Genomic DNA, 18,167 nt, shown 5'->3' on the forward strand with positions numbered 1-18,167 from the left:
GGGAGCTAGGCATTCTGACGAGATGCCATAAGATCCAACTCCAGTCTGCCCCGTCTGAGAATCGGATTGACAAAAACCTTCGGATGGAGTTCCCATTTTTATCATCTTAAAAAATAAACATTGGACGATTAAGCTAGAGCACAGATTAGATAAGAACACCTTGTCTAGCAGCCTTTTAGTAATAGCCCGCGGATGACACAGGGATAAGTAACTTGACATATGCTTACAGGAATCCTATATCACATGTAAAAAGTGAAAAAGGAAAAGCCTCTCCAACGGCTGCAAACTATCACTAAGCCGATTCTGAGGCACAGAACTGCCGTTTATTGAACTATCCCTGAGAATGGGGGTAAGTTTTAAAGTGCTAAATCCTTTCTGTGATTCCCAGAAAATAAAAATTAGCACTTACCTTAGATTTTCCTGCCCGGCAGCAAGGCATCTCACCCGGCTTGTGAAGCTCTTTCCTTCTCTTCACATTGGCCTGTGGAAATAAAAAGTACTGAGCATTGAATCCCTCAAACTTTTGCAAGCAGGGCAGCATACATCTATGGGAGGCGCAGTGAAAAAAATGTTCCACAAGTTCCCATTGCTTTGAAGCCACCAAATGCTTCTCTTTTAGTATTTAAGAGAGTGATTTGGTTTAGGCTATACCCCAGGACAAAGTAGCACACTGTGGCACTACTTTAAAAATAATAAACACTTGATTGAAGAATCTATAACCAACACCTCACTTTGCCTCTTCCTATCACTAACACAGGCAAAGAGAATGACGGGGGGGAGGGAGGAGCTATATATACACAGCTCTGCTGTGGTGCTCTTTGCCCACTTCCTGCTAGCAGGAGGTTTAATCCCACAAGGATAAAATCCGTGGACTCGTCATATCTTGTAAAAGAAATAAAGCATTAACCCCTTCATGAAGATAGATAATTCATAGCCTCCTTGTAACATGCCTAAAAGTGCCTGAATACTGCCCATACAAATCCTCTACTAAGGATTCTATGTAGTCCCACCAAAAAAATAAATACAGAGAGCCCATTTTACTTTAACGGCTCTGAAGTGCCAGCCTCCTAGCCCCAGAAGACAAAAGGCACTTAGCTGCATTCTAGCCGTCCGGCAGTCAGACGACTCTCAAAGTATGAGAGGATGCCGCTTCTCACAGAGACCTGTATAAAAAGAAAGACAATAAGCTTATGCAGGCTTTCTATACCAGGGCAGCAACATGTTAGGAAAACACATCAAAGCCCACTTTACAAGTTCCTAACTGCTTTAAAGCCACCACAGAACTGAACTGCTGAAGAGACTAACGTGGAGTACAGCTAGTCCCAAGTTGTGATGGAAGGCCAGAGCAATCTTGCCCAGACTTCAAAATAAAAATCTTGATAGAAGAATCTTAATCAGGACACCTCATTTCTTCACCTCTTTCTTGTACTAGAGGCAAAGAGAATGACTGGGGGTTGTGGGAAGTGAAGTTATACTTAACAACTTTGCTGTGGTGCTCTTTGCCTCCTCCTGCTGGCCAGGAGTGATATTCCCAACAGTAACTGATGATGATCCGTGGACTCACTGTGTCATTAAAGAAAACTTGTATCCACAAAACATTCAGTAAAAACAGGCAGACATTTTAAAATCTTCTGAAATGCGTCAGTTTTTATTGTCAAAACTCAATACAACAATATTAAATAGAAAAAATACAAACAAAAATTCAACCCAATACCATTTTCTCCCATATTTACAAGGAAGATGAGGTATCAACTCCAAACATATCTTCACAATCTTTCCTGTCGAAAGAAGGTAACAGACAGGCACAGTGCAGGAAAGGGGAGGAGGGAAAGCAATATACCCCTTTGGCACAAGAAGTTACAAAAACCTGTCAAAATGTCACATTACAAAACAAAAATGTGATCTAAAATTAATGCCCTCTTAAATGTCCAAGAAGATGTGCTTTTATTTCTTCTGTAAACACACCACATTACCAGAAATTTGGTATTCACAAACCATCAAACTAAAAATGCCTTTTACAGACTGTAGTGTTATATTATTGCCATTTGAAAATTGTGGTACAAAATCTGAGTTGTGCCCACAAACTATGACCCACAGAGAGAAAAACCTAACTGCAGATTTTTTGTGAGTGTGACTATTTTAGATATACAGCTTTTATTAACAAAACTGCAGGTCTCCAAATGTTTAAATAATTAACCTTCACTTCAAATGTCACCTTTTTTTAGTGATTTTTAGCTTTCATTTTTGCTTTACAGGCATATTAATTTACTGATTTACTGTATTTATTTAAAAAGCAAACAAAAAGCACAAATGTACAAAAGTAGCAAGATTGCGTTACATCTGTTATTAAAGGGAAGTGTGTGGGAGTGTGTAAAAAATGATACATACACAATTTAACGTGTGATATTTTGGGATTTCTATGGAAGCAAAGGTAAGAATCCAAGATATGTCACAAATTAAATAAACAATCAGTGAATGCAGACTTCTTAAATTAAAATTCATGGCAGGTGGTGGTGTATACACAAACACACAAATATGTATACAAAAACAAACCAAAACTTACTCTTGTTTTTTTTTGGTGTGTAGGTGGAATTAGTATATAAAAGTACATAGTTCAAATAAATAAAGTAAATATTGAACTAAACTAAAAAAATAAAAATAATTTAAAATGTCTGAACAAAAGATTAAATTGACGTGTAAATGTACAAAGATAATATATGCTTTTTCCATAGCAGAATAAAATATATATAAGAAACAAAATCTGCATTTGTTTTCTCTGGTTATGTGCTAGTGCATTAACTACTCTTAATCCCCAAATAATCAGAAGATTGTCATTGGGAAGGGAATGGTGTAAGTATGTACATTTAGGAACTGTGGCTCCGGAAATCAATTATCCCTTGAGAAAGAAAAGGAGGTAAGTTCAGAGGACTTTGAAATACTGATATTCTATTAAAGTTTACATTATTTAAAAAAAAAAAAAAAAAAAAAAAATAAGTAAAAAATTAATATAGCACATAATTGTTGCATTTACGAAACAGGATATCAAATTTTCTTTCTTTCTTAATAATGAATTTGTAAATTCTCCAAAAATTAAAAAGAACACAAGCAACAAAAGCCATTGCTACATATAATATGCAATACAAAGCTTTGTGTAGCTTGCAGGTCACACTGATTTAGTAACCTATTATTAATAAAAAAGTAACTTAGCAAGGCCCTGATATGTTACAAAATATTGTCAATTGTTTTTAATGAACACCAAAATGCTACTGCTAGCGTTCAACATCATGAATTCAGTGCAAACACCAAGGTTTTAAATAGTTGCAACATTTCACAGAAAAGGAGGCCAGATTAGCCCCACCTTTATGGATGTAGTTTATATATGTATGCTATACATAAATTAAAAATGAAAAACTGATTCAACTGTTCATTCTGCTAACAAAAGTAGTTTTACTGCTTTAAAAGCTTACAATAGTAAAATATTGACTTGTGTGCCCTGTTAGTTAGAACATGGCATTTGTATTCTATTCACTTAACATTCAAGCAAAGAAAGCTCTTTTAAGTGGTTACAATCCCCAGGATTCCTCATATTACTCAAATTATCTAGCAATTAAATCCATAATCAGATGCCTACACACTTCTCAATTTGCAAGCAACTTATGTTTTCACTTTACAAAGCAGTACTATGTTAAGCTTGTATTGGGTAATTCCCAAAGCAAGAATCTGTTTAGCCCTGATGCTTAAGAGAATGTAAAGCATATGTGTAACAGACAATTGCTACTACAGATAAACCACCTTTGAATTTTAAATATCCTAACAAAATGTGGCACTAAGTATTGCTTTAATATCTGCTATCGACCAGAAAAGAGTAAGAAATCTGTGCAAATCATTTCGGTGTCACACAGGGGACAAATTGTTCCTTGTCACAACAGATGTGGTACCACAATTTTCTAAGTCGTGTGCTATAATCTTGTGCTTTTGGTTCATACTTTTTCTTTCATGCAGTAGCTTCATAACTTGATTCCACAGAAGATTAAACACTAAAAAAAGTAAAATAAAAATATTTTACAACAGTTAACTGTCCAAATCAAAGAAACCTGCCGAGGTGGTTCATATCAACTGCACCCACATAGTCTTTTAAAGAAAACACAACTGAAGCCTGAAAATATTCCAGCTGTAGAATAAAAAGGCTTTTTTTTTATTTGAAAATCTTTTTATCAGCCAGAATCTGTGGCAGACGGGTGTCTTCACTTTCCAAAAAGGAGTGATAAATGTTTGTTGGCTAAAAGCACTCTTCAACCGCAAAATAAGTGAAATGGTAGGATTTAAATTTTAAGACTGTTCTTGTGGTTCTTGCTGCATCTGCTTTTTCTTGACAGAGATACGTTTTTTACGGGCTGCCAGCATTTCATAAAAAGGGTCCACGCTCACAGCTGCCCTGGGAAAACATGAAATGAACAGGGTAACAATTAGTGAGAATCCTAACCTCAAAAATCAAGATATGACAGAGAATGCTGTTATATGGTTAACAGGCAATACTAGGACTCATCTGGATAGAAGGGAAACTGCCCTGAACAAGGCATCACAGATCTATACCAGTGATGGCAAACCTTGGCTCTCCAGATGTTTCAAAACTACATTTCTTTCATGTAATTGGCAAGAGTCCATGAGCTAGTGACGTATGGGATATACAATCCTACCAAGAGGGACAAAGTATCCCAAGCCTATAAATACACCCCTCACCACACCCACAATTCAGTTTTACAAACTTTGCCTCCTATGGAGGTGGTGAAGTAAGTTTGTGCAAAGATTTCTACGTCGATATGCGCTTCTCAGCATTTTGAAGCCCGATTCCTCTCAGAGTACAGTGAATGTCAGAGGGATGTGAAGGGAGTATCACCTTTTGAATGCAACGGTTTTCCTCACGGGAGATCTATTTCATAGGTTCTCTGTTATCGGTCGTAGAGATTCATATTCCATTACCTCTACTGATAACTGTTTCAGTACTGGTTTGGCTATCTGCTATATGTGGATGGGGGCCTTTTGGTAAGTATGTTTTCATTACTTAAGACACTCTCAGCTATGGTTTGGCACTTTATGTATTTAATTTCATCAACTTTATGTATTTATATAAAGTTCTAAATATATGTATTGTACTTATATTTGCCATGATTCAGGTTTCAGTATATTTCCTTTTGCAGACTGTCAGTTTCATATCTGGGAAAAGCATTTTTTTAGGAAAATGTATTTCTTACCTGGGGCATAGCCTTTTTTCAATTGACTCATTTTAAATTTGCGGGCAGAATTAGGCTCGCAAGGAACGCGAAATGCCAAACTTTATTGCGTCATTTTTGGCAAGAGATTTTTTTTTGTCCGAAGTTACGTTCGATGACGCAAATTTGTAATTTCCGGCATCTTTGTCGACGCCGAGTCCTTTCACAAGGTTGCGTCTTCAATGACGCAAGTGTGTCATTTCCGGATGTTGTTAGCGCCCAAAAAATTTCTCTGTGCGTCATACTTGGCGCCAAATATTTTCATTATTTTAAACTCCATTCCTATATGCCTCTTGCCTTTTTTTCTATCTGCGGGCTAGGTTGTTTGCATTTTTTTCCCATTCCTGAAACTGCCATATAAGGAAATTGATCATTTTGCTTTATATGGTGTTTTTTCTCTTACATTTGCAAGATGTCTTAATCTGATCCTGTCTCAGAAATCCCTATTGGAACCCTGCTGACTGATAACAGTTCTACCAAAGCCAAGTACATTTGTTGTAATCTTGTGGAGATTATATCTCCAGCTGTGGTTTGTAATAAGTTGTCATGATAAACTTTTTACATGCAGAGAATCAGTCCATCAGTAATAGTACATTGCCTGTTGCTGTTCTTTTAACATCTAATGTACAAGATATACCTGTGAATTTATAACAATTTATTGCTGTTTCTATTCAGAAGGCTTTGTCTGCCATCCCGCCTTCTAATAAATGTAAAGGTCTTTTAAAACTTCTCAGAAAGTTGATGAAATTTCAAATCACCGACAACATACTGTATTATCCTACTCTGATGAGGATCGATCTGATTCAGAAGATCCTTCCTCAGATATTGACACTGACAAATCTACTTATTTATTTAAAATGGAGAACATTTGTTCTTTGTTAAATAAGTGTTGATTATATTGGATATTGAGGAGGACTAGTCCTCTTGATATTAAAACTAGTAAACGTTATAAACCTCCTGTGGTTAATTCAGAGGTTTTCCCAGTTCCTGATGCTATTCCAGATATGATTTCCAAGGAATGGAAAAGGCCTGGTACTTCTTTTATTCCGTCTTTAAGGTTTAAAAATTGGATCCTTTGCCAGCAGTTAGATTGGAGTTTTGGGAAAAGATCACCAAAGTTGATGGGGCTCTCTCTTCTCTTGCTAAATGTACTACTATTGCTACAGAAGATAGTACTTCTTTTAAAGATCCATTAGATAGGAAACTTGAATCTTATCTAAGGAAATCTTAGTTATATTCAGGTCTTCTTCTTAGGCCTGCAATTTCTTTGGCTGATCTTGCAGCTGCTTCAACTTTTTGGTTGGAAACTTTAGTGCAACAAGTATCGGATCATGATTTGTCTAGCATTGTTAACTTGTTTCAACATGCTAATAATTTCATTTGTGATGACATTTTGATATCATCAAAATTAATGTTAAATCTATGTCTTTAGCTATTTTAGCTTGAAGAGTTTTGTGGCTTAAATTTTGGAATGCTGATATGACTTCTAAGTCCAGATTGCTATCTCTTTCTTTCCAAGGTAATAAATTATTTGGTTCACAGTTGGATTCAATAATTTCAACTGTCACTGGGGGGGGGAGGGAGGTTTTTTTGCCTCAGGATAAAAGATCTAAGGGTAAATCTAAAGCTTCTAACCAATTTCATTCCTAAATAAGGAACAGAAACCTAATTCTTCCCCCAAGGAATCTGTTTCCAATTGGAAGCCTTCTTCAAATTGTAATAAATCAAAGCCTTTTAAGAGATCAAGCCAGCCCCCAAGTCCGCATGAAGGTGCGGCCCTTATTCCAGCTCAGCCGGTAGGGGGCAGTTTAAGATATTTCAAAGATGTTTGGATCAATTCGGTCCAAAATCATTGGATTCAGAATATTTTCTCTCAGGGGTGCAGAATAGGATTCAGAGGAAGATCACCTGTGAGAAGATTTTATTCTCTCACGCATTCCAGCAAACCCAGTAAAGGCTCAGGCTTTCCTGAAGTGTGTTTCAGACCTGGAGTTATCTGGGGTAATCATGCCAGTTCCATTTTCAGGAACAGAGTCTGGGATTTTATTCAAACCTATTCATTGTCCCAAAGAAAGAAAACTCATTCAGCCCAGTTTTGGATCTAAAAATTTTGAATCAATATGTAAGAGTACCAACTTTCAAAATGGTGACTATAAGGTCTATTCTGCCTTTTGTTCAGCAAGGGCATTATATGCCCACAATAGACTTACAGGATGCATATCTTCATATTCCGATTCATCCAGATCACTATCAGTTCCTGAGATTCTCTTTTCTAGACAAGCATTACCAATTTGTTGCTCTTCCTTTTGGCCTAGCAACAGCTCCAAGAATCTTTTCAAAGGTTCTCGGTGTCCTACTCTCTGTAATCAGAGAGCAGGGAGTTGCGGTGTTTCCTTATTTGGACGATATCTTGGTACTTGCTCAGTCTTTACGTTCTGCAGAATCTCACACAAATCAACTACTGTTGTTTCTTCGAAGACATGGTTGGGAGGATCAATTTACCAAAAAGTTATTTGATTCCTCAGACAAAGGTAACCTTTTTAGGTTTCCAGATAGATTCAGTGTCCATGATTGACTAACAGACAAGAGACGTTTGAAATTGGTTGCAGCCTGTCGGAACCTTCAGTCTCAGTCATTCACTTCAGTAGCTATGTGCATGGAAGTTTTAGGTCTCATGACTGCAGCATCGGACGCGATCCCCTTTGCTCGTTTTCACATGAGACCTCTTCAGCTTTGTATGCTGAACCATTGGTGCAGGGATTATACAAGGATATCACAATTAATATTCTTAAATCCCAATGTTTGACTTTTTCTGACTTGGTGGTTAGATCACCATCGTATAATTCTAGGGAACTCTTTTGTTCGTCCAACCTGGACTGTGATCACAACAGATGCGAGTCTTTCAGGTTGGGGAGCTGTTTGGGGATCTCTGACCGCACAAGGGGTTTGGAAATCTCAAGAGGCAAGATTACCAATCAATATTTTGGAACTGCGTGCGATTCTCAGGGCTCTTCAGTTTTGGCCTCTATTGAAGAGAGAACCGTTCATTTGCTTTCAGACAATATCACAACTGTGACATATGTCAATCATCAGGGTGGGACTCACAGCCCTCAAGCTATGAAAGAAGTATCTTGGATACTTGTTTGGGTGGAATCCAGCTCCTAATTTCTGCGGTTCATATCCCAGGTATAGACAATTAGGAAGCGGATTACCTCAGTCAGAATTTACATCCAGGAGAATGGTCTCTCCACCCAGATGTGTTTTCTCAAGTTGTTCAGATGTGGGGGCTTCCAGAAATAGATCTGATGGCATCTCATCTAAACAAGAAACTTACCAGGTACCTGTCCAGCTTCAGCGATCCTCAGACGGAAGCAGTGGATGCGTTGACACTTCCTTGTTTGGCTTATATTTTCCCGCCTCTAGTTCTTCTTCCAAGAGTGATCTCCAAAATCATCATGGAGCAATCGTTTGTGCTGCTGGTGGCTCCAGCATGGCCTCACAGGTTTTGGTATGCAGATCTTGTTTGGATGTCCAGTTGCCAACCTTGGCTACTTTCTTGGAAAGTGTTGTTCCTTTGGCCATCTCTTCTGCTAGAAGAGTTTCTGAATTAATCGCTCTTCCTTGTGAATCTCCTTTTCTGATTTTTCTTCAGGATAAGGCAGTTTTGCGGACTTCCTTTAAATTCTTACTTAAGGTTGTGAATTCCAACAACATTAATAGAGAAATTGTTGTTCCTTCCTTGTGTCCTAATCCTAAGAATTCTTTGGAGAGATCTTTACATTCTTTGGATGTGGTGAGAGCTCTGAAATATTATGTTGAAGCTACTAAAGATTTAAGGAAGACTTCTAGTCTATTTGTTATATTTTCTGGTTCTAAGAAAGGTCAGAAGGCTTCTGCAGTTTCTTTGGCTTCGTGGTTAAAGCTTTTGATTCATCAAGCCTATTTGGAGTTGGGTCAAGCCCCGCCTCAGAGAATTACAGCTCATTCTACTAGATCAGTTTCTACTTCCTGGGCTTTTAAGAATGAAGCTTCAGTTGATCATATTTGCAAAGCTGCTACTTGGTCTTCTTTGCATACATTTACTAAATTCTACCATTTTTATGTATTTGCTTCTTCGGAAGCAGTTTTTGGTAGAAAAGTTCTTCAGGCAGCTGTTTCAGTTTGATTCTTCTGCTTTTGATTTATTTTTTTTCCTTTCATTTATGAGAATAAACTTATATTTTGGGTTGTGGATTAATTTTTTCAGCGGGAAATGGCCGTTTTTATTTTATCCCTCCCTCTCTAGTGACTCTTGATTGGAGTTCCACATCTTGGGTATTGCTATCCCATATGTCACTAGCTCATGGACTCTTGCCAATTACATAAACGAAAACATAATTTATGTATGAACTTACCTGATAAACTAATTTCTTTCATATTGGCAAGAGTCCATGAGGCCCACCCTTTTTTATGGTGGTTATGATTTTTTTGTATAAAAGCACAATTATTTCCAAATTCCTTTGTTGATGCTTTATTACTCCTTTCTTTATCACCCCACTTCTTGGCTATTCGTTAAACTGAATTGTGGGTGTGGTCAAGGATGTATTTATAGGCATTTTGAGGTTTGGGAAACTTTGCCCCTCCTGGTAGGATTATATATCCCATACATCACTAGCTCATGGACTCTTGCAAATATGAAAGACATTTATTTATCAGGTAAGTTCTTACATAAATTATGTTTTCCCATGATGCTCGTCTGGACTGCAGAGTGCCTAAGCATCATGGGAAATTTAGTTCTGAAGGTTTGCCATCACTGATCTATACTATCAATGTGGAAGTGGAGGAAGGAAGAGATTATTATTATGGGATGAAGGAGAAACATAGAAAAGCATTTTGGGGGCATAAGTCACAGTGCAAAATGTCTCTCTCAAACCATTTAAATACCAAAGAGCTTTAAATATAATATGGGTGAATGCGCTTATTTCTTACTTTATAGACTTAATCCACTCTTCTTTTTCTTCTGGTGTTGGTGCTGAAATTCGATAGACATTATGGTTTCCTTCCACTACTCTGCCATCAGCCTCTGTCTTGCATGCTTTGATAAGCTGCCCTTTGTTGTTTGGAATATAGAGCTCAAAACAGTTCTATGGGACAGAAAATAAACACAAAGACATATCACAAAACAATACAAAGTTATATTTGCTACCACAGCTTTACTGCAAATATAAAATTATGGTTTAAATATTGACATCATGTAAGAAAGCAGTAATTAAAATGGTAAAAGCAAAATAATTTTAGTTAAAAATGTACTTAACACCTTCATATTTTGGACTGTGGTCAATTGGCATTATTACAAGGCACAGAAATCATTTCTAGGACTACAGTGCAAGATTATGCATCTCTCAGAGGAAGATGCAATAGCTTTTGAATAATATTTCAGAGCTCTGACAACATCTAGAGTGCTTTAGAGAGGACCTTGGGAAGGAAACCGGGAATTAGGAATGCGGTTGATTTTAAATTAGAAAAGTTCAACTGAGGTAAATTAGATGATGCATCAAAATGTATGTCAAGATCCATGCAGTAAATAAAGAGTAAAAGATCTGCAGCTCTAATGAGGCAGCCTTCTAGAAACAAATAAAACAGTGAGAAGTGGGTAGGAGGACAGGTTTAGCTCTCGCTAAATAGAGTCTGACATTGCCTCCTGGTAAGCAGCTAAATAGTAATAAAACAAGTCAAATTGTCTAGAACCATCCCCAGCTTCATGTGCTGTATTTAAACATAAGTGAAAATAAAGTTTTAACTTATCCTGAACCTTCTAGCCACATATACCACACCAGAAATCATACTTTAAGACAACAATGCAACCAGGGGTCAATAAATCTGTTTAACACTTAAGAGCCAGAAAAAACAAAAATGTATGCTTACCCGATACATTTATTTATTTTTGATAAGGTGAGTCCACGGATCATCTAATTACCATTGATGGAGGCGGCAAAGAGCACCACAGCAAAGCTGTTAAATATCACCTCCCTTCCCTCCAACTCCAGTCATTCGACTGAAGCAAAGGAGAGAAAGGAAGCAACAAGGTGCAGAGGTGTCTGAAGTTTATAACAAAAAAACCCTGTCCTTAAGAAAACAGGGCGGACTGTGTCAAGAAATAAATTTATCAGGTAAGCATAAATGTTGTTTTCTTTCTAATGACACAGCGAGTCCACTGATCATCTAATTACTATTGGGAATCAATACCCAAGCTAGAGGACACAGATAAGGGAGTGAAAAGACCGGGAACCTAAACGGAAGGCACCACTGCTTGAAGAACCTTTCTCCCAAAAGAAGCCTCAGCCGAGGCAAAAGTATCAAATTTATAGAATTTACAAAAAGTGTGAAGAGAGGACCAAGTTGCAGCCTTGCAAATCTGTTCCACAGAAGCTTCATTTTTGAATGCCCAGGAAAAGGAAACAGCCCTCGTAGAATGAGCCTTAACTCTCTAAGGAGGCTGCTGTCCAGCAGTTTCATAGGCCAAGCAAATGATACTCTTCAGCCACAAAGAAAGAAGTAGCTGTAGCTTTCTGCCCTTTACGTTTTCCAGAGAAAACCACAGAGCAGAAGACTGACGAAAATCCTTCGTCACCTGTAAACAGAAATTCAATGCACACACCACGTCCAGATTGTGCAGCATACGTTCCTTCTGAGAAGAAGGGTTAGGACACAAGGAAGGAACAATCTCCTGATTAATGTTCCGATCTGAAACCACTTTAGGGAGAAACCCTAACTTAGTACGCAAAACTACCTTATCCAAATGAAAAATAAGGTAAGGAGACTCATACTGTAATGCCGAGAGCTCTGAAACTCTACGAGCAGATGAGATAGCAACAAGAAACGAAACCTTCCAAGATAACAACTTAATATCTAAGGAATGCATAGGCTCAAATGGAGCCTGTTGAAGTACTTTAATAACTAGATTAAGACTCCAGGGAAGAGTAACCGGCTTAAACACAGGCCTGACAGACTGATTGCACGTCTGGTACATCCGCCAGACGTTTATGTAACAAAATAGACAAGGCAGATATTTGAGACCCTTTAGGGAGCTTGGCGATAAACTCTTCTTTAAACCCTCTTGGAGAAAAGACAAAATTCTAGGAATTCGAACTCTTCGAGTAGCCTTTGGATTCACACCAATGCAGATATTTATGCCATATCTTATAGAAAATCTTTCTAGTCACAGGTTTACGAGCCTGAATCATGTTCTCAATGACGTTGGAGCGTTCAATCTCCAAGCAGTCAGCTTCAGAGAAAATAGATTTGGATGAAGGAAGGGCCCTTGAAGTAGAAGGTCCTTCCTCAATGGAAGTCTCCAAGGTGGAAGAGATGACATCTCCACCAGGTCTGAATACCAAATCCTGCGAGGCCACGCTGGTGCTATGAGGATCACCGACACCCTCTTGTTCGATTCGAGCAATGACTCGAGGAAGGAGAGCGAACGGGGGGAAATAGGTATGCAAGACTGAAATTCCAAGGTACCGCCAGAGCATCTATCAGTACCGCCTGAGGATCCCTTGACCTCGACCCGTACCTCGGAAGCTTGGTATTCTGCAGAGATGCCATGAGATCCAGCTCCGGCTGTCCCCATTTGAGAATCAAGCTGGAAAACACTTCCGGATGGAGTTCCCACTCCAGCGGGTGAAAGGTCTGTCCGCTCAGAACATCTGCCTCCCAGTAGTCCACTCCTGGGACTGCGCCCACTGAATTATCTTGGCTACCTCTGCCATGGCCAAGGAACTCTGAGTTCCCCCCTGATGGTAGATGTAAGCCACTGAAGTTATGTTGTCCGACTGGAACCTGATAAACCGGGCCAAAGCTAACTGAGGCCAGGCCAGAAGAGCATTGAAGATTGCTCTCAGCTCCAGAATGTTTATGGGTTAAACAGACTGACCGAGTCCATGTCCCCTGAGCTTTTAGAGAGCCCTAGACTGCTCCACATCCCAATAGGCTGGCGTCCGTTGTCACAATCACCCAGGTGGGTCTGCGGAAGCAGGTTCCCTGGGAGAGATGATACTCTTAGACAACCACCAAAGAAGAGAATCCCTTGTCTCCTGCTCCAGATATAATCGTGGAGACCGATCCGCATTATCTGCGTTCCAATGCCTGAGCATGCATAACTGCAGAGGCCTGAGGTGGAAACGGGCAAACAGGATGATGTCCATGGCTGCTACCATCAGACCGATTACCTCCATACATTGAGCCACTGGTGGCCAAGGAGAGGACTGAAGCGCTAGACAGAAATTGAAAATCTTTGATTCCCTGACTTCTGTCAGAAAAATTTTCATTGATAAGGAATTTATTATTATGTTTCCCAAGAAAACTACCCTTGTAGTTGGAACCAAGGAACTCTTTTCCAGATTCACCTTTCATCCGTAAGATCGCAGGAAGGATAACATTTCCGTGTGGGATTTTGTTTGTTGAAAGGATGGCGCCTGAACCAGAATGCCATCCAGATAAGCCGCCACTGCAATGCCCCGCAATCGGAGCACCGCCAACAGGGATCCCAGAACCTTTGAGAAAATTCTGGGAGCTGTAGCAAGGTCGAATGGAAGAGCCACAAACTGGAACTGTTTGTCTAGAAATGCAAACCTCAGAAACTTGTGATGATCCCTGTGGATGGGAGCATGCAGGTACACGTCCTTTAAATCTACCATTGTCATAAATTGACCATCTTGAACCAAGGGAAGAATGGAGCGAATAGTTTTCATCTTGAAGGACGGTACTCCTGTTTAGACTTTTGAGATCTAAAATTGGTCTGAAGGTTCCCTCTTTTTTGGGAACCACGAACAGATAGGAGTAGAACCCCAGACCCTGTTCCTGCATTGGGGCAGGAACTATCACCCCCAGGTCGGAAATGTCCCGAACACAGTGTAAGAACGCCTCTCTTTATCTGGTCTACAGATAACCTTGAAAGCAGAAACCTGCACCTGGTAGGAAAGCTCTTGAACTCTAGCTTGTATCCCTGGGACACGATGTCCACCGCCCAGGGATCCTGAACATCCCGAACCCAAGCCTGGGCGAAGAAGGAAAGTCTGCCCCCTACAAGATCAAGATCCTGCCCCGGATCGGGGGCAGGCCCTTCATACTGCTTTTGAGTCAATAGCGGGCTTCTTGGATTGTTTTCCCTTGTTCCAAGATTAGTTGGGCCTCCAGGAAGGCTTGAAATGGGATAAAAAGTATTGGTGCTCTAAGCTAGGGGTAAGATATAATGTCCTTACCTATTAAAGTATACAGTGATCTTAACAATGCAAGAAAGGTTATGTATAAGGGTGATATAAAATAACAATCTATAGTATTAGAATATATACTAAGGATTAGCTCGAATAAAGCAGATTACAATAATACAAAATCTTTAATATAAGATCATATTAAAATATCAAAGATTACAATATGTAGATATGGCACATATATAGTGTGGGCTTTAGACAAAAGGGATGACAAATAGTCTAACACTGCAGGGGACTAAAACAGGAGAGTGTCAAACGCAAGACAACAAATGAGAGTGAAAGATCAAAACACAAGACAACGAACGTAAATGTGTTATGGAAAATACTAGATAATCTGACTGGACGTCCAGAAGAAAATAAAATATTTACTCCTAAAAATGAATAAAAAGGTAAAAAATGTATATATGCATCAAAAAACATATATACAAAAAAAAAATGTATTAAAAAATGTATTAGTGCACTAAAAGTTTCTAGACCGCATATGTGTCAGCATATAGGCGGAAAAAAATATATATATATAAAAAAAAAAAAAAAAAAAAAAAAGAAGGAGAGTCTTGATATCAAAATAATGCGTAATCTTCCTTAAGATTAGAAATAATATGTCACAATTTGTTAGGATCCTTTAAATGAAAAAAAAAAGGCCTGGTAAACCTGGTAGCCTGGTTTAGGTCACTAATCAGCCAATAGGATTTTTCCTACCTTAATTCCGATTGGCTGATAGAATCCTATCAGCCAATCGGAATTCAAGAGACGCCATCTTGGATGATGTCATTTAAAGGAACCTTCATTTAGTGTTAGGACGTTTTTTGAAGAGGATGGCTCTGTGTCGGCTGGATTGGAGATGGACCCGCTCCGGATGGATGAAGATAGAAGATGCCGCTTGGATGAAGACTTCTGGCGCTTGGAGGACCTCTTCTGCTCGGATCGGATGAAGACTTCTGCCCCTCTGGAGGTCCACTTGTGCCCGGCTGGATGAAGATGGCTCAAGGTAGGGAGATCTTCAGGGGGGTAGTGCTAGGTTTTTTTAAGGGGGGATTGGGTGGGTTTTAGAGTAGGGTTGGGTGTGTGGGTGGTGGGTTTTAATATGGGGGGGGTATTGTATTTTTTTTTACAGGTTAAAGAGCTGATTACTTTGGGGCAATGCCCGGAAAAAGGCCCTTTTAAGGGCTATTTGTAATTTAGTATAGGGTAGGGAATTTTATTATTTTGGGGGGAATTTTTTTTATTTTATTAGGGGGATTAGATTAGGTGTAATTAGTTTAAAATTCTTGTAATTATTTTTTAGGGTTTGTTTTTTTTCGCAATTTATTTTATTTAATTTTAATTAATTGTAGGTAGTTTAGGTAATTTATTTAATGATAGTGTAGTGTTAGGTGTAATTGTAACTTAGGTTAGGGTTTATTTTACAGGTAATTTTGTACTTATTTTAGGTAGGTAGTTATTAAATAGTTAATAACTATTTAATAACTATTGAACCTAGTTAAAATAAATACAAAGTTGCCTGTAAAATAAATATAAATCCTAAGCTAGCTACAATGTAACTATTAGTTATATTGTAGCTAGCTTAGGGTTTATTTTATCTGTAAGTATTTAGTTTTAAATAGGATTAATTTATTTAATTATGTTAAATTTATTTTGTTTAATTTAAATTATATTTAAGTTAGGGGGGTTAGACTTCGGTTTAGGGGTTAAAAATGTAATATAGTAGTGACGACGCGGGGGGTCGGAAGATTAGGGGTTAATAAATTTAATATAGTTGGGGGGCAGATTAGGGGTTAATAACTATAATTTAGGTGGCGGCGATGTTGGGGCAGTAGATTAGGGGTTAATAAGTATAAGGTAGGTGACGGCGGTGTCCGGAGCGGCAGATTAGGGGTTAATAATATAATGTAGGTGTCAGCGATAGCGGGGGCGGCAGATTAGGGGTTAATAAGTGTAATATTAGGGGTGTTTCGACTCGGGGTTCATGTTAGGGTGTTAGGTGCAGACATAAAATTTATTTCCCCATAGGAATCAATGGGGCTGCGTTAGAAGCTAAACGCTGCTTTTTTGCAGATGTTAGGTTTTTTTTCAGCCAGCTCAGCCCCATTGTTTCCTGTGGGGAAATCGTGCACGAGCACGTTTAGCCAGCTCACTGCTGACTTAAGAAACGCTGGTATTGAGGTGAGATGTGGAGCTAAATTCTGCTCTACGCTCACCTTTTTGCGGCTAACACCAGGTTTAAAAAAACCTGTAATACCAGCGTTGTCTTAAGGGAGCAGTGAGAAAAAAAGGCTCGTTAGCCCCGCAAGCCTTACCGACAAAAACTTGTAATCTAGCCGTATGATTCTTCGCCTGTCGTGATGGTTCTTCGTTCATTCTTAGTGTGGTCCAGATGTCTTCATAGACCGCTCCTGCAGTGTACACTGTTAGAAAGCTGGGTGCCTCAGAAGAGCGGAGTACTTCCGCTTTGCTTCACACATGTGCTGTGGACGTCTGACGTCACTGGGTATTCAGCGTGTCCTCTGCACAATCAGCTGTTTAACCATCCGTTGTTGGCCAAACACCTCGATCGATTTCAGCAGATAGAGTTCTTTATGGGGGATGTATAAGACTCCAAATAGGAGTATTTAGTTCATCTGTTGTATTGCTCTTAAGTACTTCAAGATAATTGTAACTCAGGAGATCATTATGCAAAAAGTTCACCAAAGTAAGAATGGTTTGTGTTCTCTCTTAGACAATCAGTACAAGGAGAGAATAACTCCCAAACATAAAGACTAGTAAACACAATCAAAGCGTTTCACCCCTGGGGGCTTTTTCAAGATATGTGTGTTATGTGATGTTGGCCTTAATATAGACCTCACTTGTTTATTATAGGTTGTAGGAGATGAGGCAATTAGCCCTTGGTAACTCCGCTTTGCCAATAAAGGTGGAATACTCTAAAGGTGGAATTGCACACATTAAAAATGCATTATATCTAACAACATATTAATCACATAGCATCTGGTCTCTTCTTCTTGAGAGATCAGTGAGGGTGGATTAAAAATTTAATCAGTAGAAGAGTAGTCACAACATTGCATAATCAAATTGGTCTCCTATTGATGGACTTTGAAAAAAATCATAAAAATAAAAATACCTTAGGGTAAATATTTATAAGCTGCTAGTAGGTTGAACATAGGACATTTATGATAGTATAATCCATTTAGATCTATTGGTGTATAGTTAGATCTAAAATTAATAAATTCCTTTTGTGATTTTCTTTTCAGTATAGCATGCTTCCTTCTTATAAGGGCAGATCTCTCTCTCTTGTATATATAATCTAGTTTGTTTTTGGATTCAGAAGCTCACAAAACTTTCATGTACTAGATACAAATAACCTCTAAAAGTCTTTTTCAGAAGTTTTGTTTCAAAATTCCCTCCCCGCCAGTCTGGCTTGGACTGTCCCTGCTTGGAAGAAGGAGAGGAAGTCTTACCCTTGAAGTTTTAAAAGGAACGAAAATTACTCTGACATCCCTTCTGCTTATTCCTCTTGTCCTGAGGGAGGAAATGGCCCTTTCCTCCCGTAATGTCAGAAATTATTTCTTTCTAACCCGGCCCAAACAAGGTCTTTCCCTTGTAAGGGATAGCCAAAAGTTCAGACTTAGATGACACATCTGCAGACCAAGATTTT

General features: G+C 38.8%; 1 protein-coding gene across 1 annotated transcript in view; it reads right to left on the reverse strand.

The window, feature by feature from the left end:
* Nucleotides 1-1,627: 1,627 nt before the first annotated feature.
* CYTH2 (cytohesin 2) overlaps nt 1,628-18,167 on the reverse strand; it is a 188,912-nt gene continuing 172,372 nt past the window's right edge. The window contains exons 11-12 of the mRNA XM_053690682.1: nt 10,239-10,393; nt 1,628-4,435 (exon numbers count right to left, since the gene is read on the reverse strand). Coding sequence (XP_053546657.1) covers nt 4,330-4,435; nt 10,239-10,393 — 261 coding nt within the window. The 3' untranslated portion in view covers nt 1,628-4,329. The remainder of the gene's footprint in view (nt 4,436-10,238; nt 10,394-18,167) is intronic.

This window comes from Bombina bombina, chromosome 8, assembly GCF_027579735.1.
Source record: "Bombina bombina isolate aBomBom1 chromosome 8, aBomBom1.pri, whole genome shotgun sequence".
Lineage (NCBI taxonomy): Eukaryota > Metazoa > Chordata > Amphibia > Anura > Bombinatoridae > Bombina > Bombina bombina.